At 48.0% G+C, this 7,743-nt stretch overlaps 1 protein-coding gene and 1 pseudogene across 1 annotated transcript in view; one reads left to right on the forward strand and one right to left on the reverse strand.

The window, feature by feature from the left end:
• The window catches only part of ADCY3 (adenylate cyclase 3), a 39,174-nt gene extending 38,760 nt beyond the window's left edge, over positions 1-414 (forward strand). Inside the window, exon 20 of the mRNA XM_056488874.1 lies at positions 352-414. Coding sequence (XP_056344849.1) covers positions 352-414 — 63 coding nt within the window. The remainder of the gene's footprint in view (positions 1-351) is intronic.
• A 2,138-nt stretch (positions 415-2,552) lies between these two features.
• On the reverse strand, positions 2,553-6,632 carry LOC130251878 (serine/threonine-protein kinase PDIK1L-like; annotated as a pseudogene).
• Between the last annotated feature and the right edge of the window lie 1,111 nt (positions 6,633-7,743).

The following is a 7,743-nucleotide window of genomic DNA, read 5'->3' on the forward strand; positions in this document are numbered from 1 at the left end:
CCAGCAGAGCCTCTCCCAGCGGGATCAGCTCCTCGCCTTGGCAGATGTAAGTTCCTGCAAACGGAGAGTTGGGTTAGGCTGGGAGAATCCACCCCCAAAAAAATCAGTGTTTTGGAGGGAAAAAAAAAATCAGGAATGTTGGTGGAAACTCTGCTTGGGGGTGGGGGTTAAGAGTTAAACACAAAATTTGGCTCAGTTAAAAAATCCTCAATTTCTCCTCCTAGGTCAGAGGGAGGAAAATGTGAATTTGGTCAATTCACTCCTAAAATCCCCAATTTCTCCTCCTTGCCCAGGAGAGATAAATGTAAATTTGGTTAATTCCCTCCTAAAATCCTCAATTTCTCCTCCTAGGCCAGGGGAGGTAAAGGTGAATTTGGTCAATTCCCTCCTAAAATCTCCAATTTCTCCTCCTAGCCTATGGAGAGGGAAATGTAAATTTGGTCAATTCCCTCCTAAAATCTTTCCCCCCTGGAAGCTGGGAATGATGAACTGGCTCCCAAAACCACCAGGAAAACCCCAGATTCCAGCTGTGCCAGGCAAAGAGGGAATTTTGGGTGGGATCTCTGAAGGGAATTTTTCTCTCAGCTGCAGCCATTTCCTCCTTTCTAGAAGAAAACATTTATCAAAGGAAATTTTAAAAGGAATTCAAAATGGAATTTGAGTGGAACCCACTCCGGAGACAGGGGAAAAAAAATAATAGAATTTAAAAGTGGGGGAAAGGCAACAACTGGAAATGTTGAAAGGGAAGACAGGCAGGGGAAGGGATGAGCTCAGAGCCTGGGGAAAATATCTCCAATTATTATGCAAATGAGCATCCTCCTCTCTCCCAGGTGGATTTTCCACCGAGAAATCCCGCTCTGGAATCAGGCAGGAGCAAGAATTCCCAGGGGGAATGTGGGAGTTCTCTCCCTGGGAGACAACTGGATATTCCAGTTCCAAATTCCAGCTGGAATATCCTATTCCCAGTTTATTTTCTGGCTCCTTGGAATTCTCTTTTGGAGCTCTGGATGATCCCCAGGCAAGCAGATCCATGAACCCAATTCCAGAGGGGATTTGGGAACATTTTCAGTCACCTCACCAACAGCTAAAATTAATTTTTCTCAGTTTCTGATCAGCATTAGGGCCAAATCCATTTTTGGAGAGCGTTCCTTAAAGGAAGGAAGGACAGAAAAACCAGGAATGATTTTTCCTTTAACCTTTAAACTCTCCAGAATTTCTGTGATAAATCTGGCAAGGAGGATTTTCCAAATAAAACATGGATTTGGGAAGATCAGCATTTTCCCAATGCACCTTGAAGACCTGGAAATCCTCTCTGTGTGAGGAGTGACAAATCCTGAGGAAATTGAGTTGTTGGTTGTTTTTGGTTTTTTTTTTCACCCAGTTCTTTTCCAAATCCAGGCACCCAGAAAACCACAATTTGGGTTTGGGTTTTTTGGGTGGTTTTTTTTGTTTGTTTTGGGTTTTTTGGGTTTTTTTTTTTTAATTCCTGGGAAAAGCCACGCTTAAAGCACAACAGAATGGGTTGGATGGGACCTTGGGGACCAACCCAGTTTCAGCCAAGGTGGTTGAAATTCCACCTAAGGCTGGAATGGTGGAATTCCAGGGGGTGGAAATGCCTGGGGGAAAAAAAGAAAAAAAAGGGGAAAAGTGGGGAAAGGGGAAAAAAAGGGGAAAAGGGGGGGTGGGGGGAAGGGAGGGGAAAAGGGGGAGAAAAGGGGAAAGGGGAAAAAGGGGAGCAAGGGTGGGGAAGGAGAGGAAACAGGGAAAAAGAAAAAAAAATGAAAAAAAGGAAAAAGGGAAGAAAGGAAGAAAGGAGGAAATAAAAAAAGGGGGGAAAGGGAAAAAAGGGGGGAAAAAGAAAAAAAGGAATAAAAGAAAAAAAAGGGAAAGGAAAGGAAAGGAAAGGAAAGGAAAGGAAAGGAAAGGAAAGGAAAGGAAAGGAAAGGAAAGGAAAGGAAAGGAAAGGAAAGGAAAGGAAAGGAAAGGAAAGGAAAGGAAAGGAAAGGAAAGGAAAGGAAAGGAAAGGAAAGGAAAGGAAAGGAAAGGAAAGGAAAGGAAAGGAAAGGAAAGGAAAGGAAAGGAAAGGAAAGGAAAGGAAAGGAAAGGAAAGGAAAGGAAAGGAAAGGAAAGGAAAGGAAAGGAAAGGAAAGGAAAGGAAAGGAAAGGAAAGGAAAGGAAAGGAAAGGAAAGGAAAGGAAAGATTTAAAAAAGGGAAAGAAAAAAGGAAGGAAAAAAGGAAGGAAAAAAGGAAGGAAAAAAGAAGGAAAAAAGAAGGAAAAAAGAAGGAAAAAAAAAGGAAAAAAAAAGGAAAAAAGGAAGGAAAAAATAAAAAAGAAAAAAGAAAAAAGGGGGGGAAATAAAAGGAAAAATATAAAAATATAAAAATTAAAAAAGAGAAAAAAATAAGAAAAAAGTAAGAAAAAAAGAAAAAAATAAAAAAAAAGAAAAAAAAAAAGAAAAAAAAAAGAAAAAAAAAAGAAAAAATAAGAAAAAAGTAAGAAAAAAAGAAAAAAAAAAGAAAAAAAAAAGAAAAAAAAAGAAACACACCGCGCTCAGCCCGAAATCCGCCACCTGCGGATGGCGACGGGCAGAGAAATAACGGGACTGGCTGCTGGTGGCTGGGAAATCCATTTCTGGAATTTTCGGGATTCTGAGGGATGAGCTGGGTGGAATTCATGGGATTCTGAGTTAGGGATGAGTGGAATTCATGAGATTCTGAGTTGGGAATGATCTGGGTGAAATTTCTGGGATTCTGAGGAATTATCTGGGTGGAATTTATGGGATTCTGAGGAAGGATCTGGGTGGAATTCTTGGGATTCTGAGTTGGGAGTGAGCTGGGTGGAATTCCTGAGATTCTGAGGAATGAGTTGAGTGGAATTTTTGGGATTCTAAGGGATGAGCTGGGTGGAATTGTTGGGATTCTGAGTTAGGAATGATCTGGGTGGAATTCCTGAGATTCTGAGGAATAATCAGGGTGGAATTCTTGGGATTCTGAGGGATGAGATGGATGGAATTCATGGGATTTTGGGTTAGGAATGAGCTGGTGGAATTCTTGGGATTCTGAGAATGATCTGTGTGGAACTTTGGGCATTCTAATTCTTGGGATCCTGAGTTGGGAACAAGCTCAGTGGAATTCCTGGGATTCTGAGTTAAGAATGATCTGGGTGGAATTTTTGGGATTCCAAACTGGGTGGAATTCATGGCATTTTGGGTTGGGAATGATCTGGGTGGAACTTTAGGGATTCTGAGGGATGAGAAGGGTGGAATTCCTGGGATTCTGAGTTAGGGATGAGCTGGGCAGAATTCCTGAGATTCTAAGAAATTATCTGGGTAAAGATCATTCTGTGTCTGGAATGAGCTGGGTGAACTGTTGGGATTCTAAGGAATGACCTGGTTGGAATTCTTGGGATTCTAAGGAATGAGCTGGGTGGAATTGTTGGGATTCTGAGCGATGAGATGGGTGGAATTGTTGGGATTCTGAGTTAGGAATAATCTGGGTGGAATTCCTGAGATTCTGAGGAATAATCAGGGTGGAATTCTTGGGATTCTGAGGGATGAGATGAGTGGAAGTCATGGGATTTTGGGTTAGGAATGATCCAGGTGGAATTCTTGGGATTTTGGGTTAGGAATGATCTGGGTGGAATTCTAAGTTTGGAATGACCTGGGTGAAATTCCTGAGATTCTAGGAATGATCTGGGTGGAACTTCTGGCATTCTAAGCTGGGTAGAATTCCTGAGATCCTGAGTGGGGAATTATCTGGGTGGAACTTCTGGGATTCTAAACTGGGTGGAATTCATGGCATTTTGGGTTGGGAATGATCTGGGTGGAAATCTTGGGATTCTGAGTTGGGAGTGAGCTGGATAAGATTCCTGGGATTCTACGGAATGAGCTGGGAGGAATTTTTGGGATTCCGAGTTGGGAATGATCTGGATTGAATTTTTAGGATTCTAAGGAATGAGCTGGGTGGAATTACTGAGATTCTGAGGAATGGGCTGGGTGGAATTCCTGGAATCCTGAATTGGGAACAATCTGGGTGGAATTTCTGAGATTCTAAGCTGGGTGGAATTCTTGGGATTTTGGGTTGGAAATGATCTGGGTGGAAATCTTGGGATTCTGAGGAAGGATCTGGGTGGAATTTCTGGGATTCAAAGGGATGAGCTGGGTGGAACCTTTGGGATTCTGAGGGATGAGCCAGGTGGGATTCTAAGGAATGATAGGGTGGAATTATTGGGATTTTGGACTAGGAATGAGCTGGGTGGAAATCTTGGGATTCTGAGGGATGAGATGAGTGGAATTCATGGGATTTTGGGTTTGGAAAGAGCTGGGTGGAATTCTTGGGATTCTGAGTTGGGAACGAGCTGGGTGGAATTCCTGAGATTCTAAGGAATTATCTGGGTGGAATTTTTTGGATTCTAAGGGATTATCTGGGTGGAACTTTTGAGATTCTGAGGAATGATCTGGGTGGAATTCCTGGAACTTTCTGTAAAGCTGGGCCAGATTTCCATCTCAGGGCTACGAGCACTGCACTAAGTCAGTCTTTTCCTCCACGGAGACAATTCCCACTTTCCCTGAAAGTCCAGGGAAGCAATTTGGGAAGCAAAAAAGGAGCACCAGGGCAAAATGTTCAAGTGTCCCAAGATCTATCACATTCCACCGAATGTGATGTGGGAGCTCGGAATTGTGGGATCACGGAGTGGTTTGGGCTGGGAAGGATCTCAAAAATCATCCAGCTCCAGCTCCCTGCCATGTCACAGGGAGTCCAACCTTTCCTTGGACACTCCCAGGGATTCTCTGGGAATTCCAGCCCAGCCCCTCCCCACCCTCCCAGCCGGGAATTCCTTCCCAAGCTCCCCATTCCCTGGCTCCTGGCTCTCCAGCCCTCTACCAAATTCCAGCTTTCCTGGAGCCCCTTTAGGCCGTGGAAAGGCTCTGAGATCTTCCTGGAGCCTTCTTTTCTCCAGATGAACACTCCCAAATTCCTGGAAGGACTCTGAGGAGTTCCTGGATCTTTCCTTTCTCCAGCTGAACACTCCCAAACTCCTGGAAGGGCTCTGAGGATCCTTCTCCTCTCCAGGTAAGCATTCCCAAACTCCTGGAAGGGCTCTGAGGATCCTCCTCCAGGTGAGCATTCCCAGCTCCTGAAAAGGCTCTGAGGAGTTCTTGGATCCTTCCCTTCTCCAGGTGAACATTCCCAGCTACTAGAAAGAGCTCTGAGGGTCATTCTCTTCTCCAGATGAGCACTCCCACCGCCTGGAAGGGCTCTGAGGATCCTTCTCCTCTCCAGGCTGGACATTCCCAGCTCCTGGAAGGAGCTCTGAGGAGTTTCTGGATTCTTCTCTTCTCCAGATAAGCACTCCCACCACCTGGAAGGGCTCTGAGGATCCTTCTCCTCTCCAGGCTGGACATTCCCAGCTCCTGGAAGGATATCTGAGGAGTTTCTGGATCCTTCTCTTCTCCAGGCTGGACACTTCCAGCTCCTAGAAGGGCTCTGAGGATCCTTTTCTTCTCCTGGTAAACACTCTCAAACTCCTGGAAGGGCTCTGAGAGTCCTTCTCCTCTCCAGATGAACACTCCCAAATTCCTGGGAGGAGCTCTGAGGAGTTCCTGGATCCATCTCTTCTCCGGGCTGGATTCACCAAACGCCTGGAAGGGCTCTGAGGGTCCTTCTCTTCTCCAGATGAACATTCCCAGATTCCTTGAAGGGCTCTGAGGAGTTCCTGGATCCTTCTCTTCTCCAGGCTGGACACTCCCAAACTCCTGGAAGGGCTCTGAGGATCCTTCTCTTCTCCTGGTGAACCCTCCCAAACTCCTGGAAGGAGCTCTGCGGAGTTCCTGGATCCTTCTCTTCTCCAGGCTGCATTCACCAAACTCCTGGAAGGGCTCTGAGGGCCCTTCTCTTCTCCAGATGAACATTCCCAAATTCCTGGGAGGAGGTCTGAGGAGTTCCTGGATCCTTCTCTTCTCCAGGCTGGATTCACCAAACTCCTGGAAGGGCTCTGAGGATCCTTCTCTTCTCCAGATGAACATTCCCAAATTCCTTGAAGGGCTCTGAGGAGTTCCTGGTTCCCTCCGTTCTCTAAGCTGGACACCCCCAGCACCTCCCTCCCCCATCCCCAGCCCCTCTCACCTTGACCACGGGCCCACCAGGATGTTGTCGGCTTTGAGGCCGCGGTGCAGGATGCGGTGCCGGTGCAGGAAGGCCACGGCGCCGCTGAGCTGGCGCGTGAAGCGCGCGTTGAGCCGCGCGTCGGGGCGGCGCGCCAGCAGGAACTCGTTCATGGTCACCAACCACAGCCAGCAGCCTGCGCGCGGCCCCGCGCAGCGCCGCCCCTTCAGGCACGTCTCCACCAGCAGCGGGGCCTGCCGGGCTCCCCGTCCGCCAGGGGCTGGAAGCGGCGGCCGTGCTGCAGGACGCACTCCTCCAGCTGGAGCACGTTCCGGTGCTGCCGCCGGATGCGGCGCAGGGCCCGGAATTCCTGCAGGGCCAGCTCGGCGTTCTCGGGGGCGTTGCAGTGCATCCTCTTGATGGCCACTCACCGCTTGGTGCGGTTGGCCACGGCCTCGTAAACCACCCCGTAGCTGCCCCGCCCCACCTCCCGCAGGATGCTGTACTTGGCTTCCTCCTCAGCCATCCCACCCTCGGGAGTCAGGGATGGTTTGGATTCATGGCAGGGAAACCTGAGAGAGGATGATTGAAACAGAAAAAAAAATCAACTTTTAGACTTGTGTTGGGCTGATGTGGCCAGAAATGTGAATTCTGTCCCCATCTGTTAAACCAGCTGGGGCAGTGACCCTGATCTCCTGGCACACATTATCTGCTCATGGGCCATCTTTAAACCAGCTGGGCAATCATCTTTATCTTCCCACAGCCCATCCTCCCTCCAGGAGATATCTCCTGTTCATGGCCAGTGAGTCCCAGGGCATGACTGATAAAATTCCATCATCCCACTGGGAGATGCTCCAGCCAGGGGAGGAGCCAAGCCTTTCCTACCCAGAGAAAAACTGAGATTTGGAACAGCAGAGCAGCCTTTGCCACTGGATTCCAGAGGAAAACTGGACCTTTGCACATCATCCCTGGAGCTTCAGAGGAAACTGCACCTTCTCCAGGAGCACTGCTCCAGCTGAACCACATCTGCCCCTGCAGGAGGATGCAGCCACCATTGAATGGGACTGTGCCAACACCCTGACTGACTGACGGGTGTCAGCTTGGATTCTGACTCTGGCAGGGGTTGGGATTGTTCTGTGTAATACTGCATTTCTATTTTAATTTTCCTAGTAAAGAACTGTTATTCCTAATTCCCATATCTTTGCCTGAGAGCCCCTTAATTTCAAAATTATAATAATAATTTGGAGGGAGGGGGTTTACATTCTCCATTTCGAAGAGAGTCTCCTGCCTTTCTCAGCAGACACCTGTCCTTCACACCAGGACAAGACTCAAACTCTCCCTGTGAGCTGAGCGGTTTCCTGAGGAGAGGCAGCTGAACCATATCCATGGTAACTGGGAGCCGTCCTCCGGCACAGCCCCGGCAGCACAGCGGGATCCGAGCGCCTGGGAAGCGCCATCGATCCCTGAGGAAGGAGCAGGGCTCTGTGGGCACGTTCCCTGCGCGGGGGGCAGGGGGAAGGCGAGACCCCCTGGGATCCAGGATTGACTTTTCAATAAATGAAGTTGGCCACAAGTGCTGGTTTTGTGCTGGAGCTTTTTCCTGCACGGAATTTTCTTGCCTGTCATGTCCCTGCACT

Source organism: Oenanthe melanoleuca, chromosome 3, assembly GCF_029582105.1.
Source record: "Oenanthe melanoleuca isolate GR-GAL-2019-014 chromosome 3, OMel1.0, whole genome shotgun sequence".
In the NCBI taxonomy this organism is placed as follows: Eukaryota; Metazoa; Chordata; class Aves; order Passeriformes; family Muscicapidae; genus Oenanthe; species Oenanthe melanoleuca.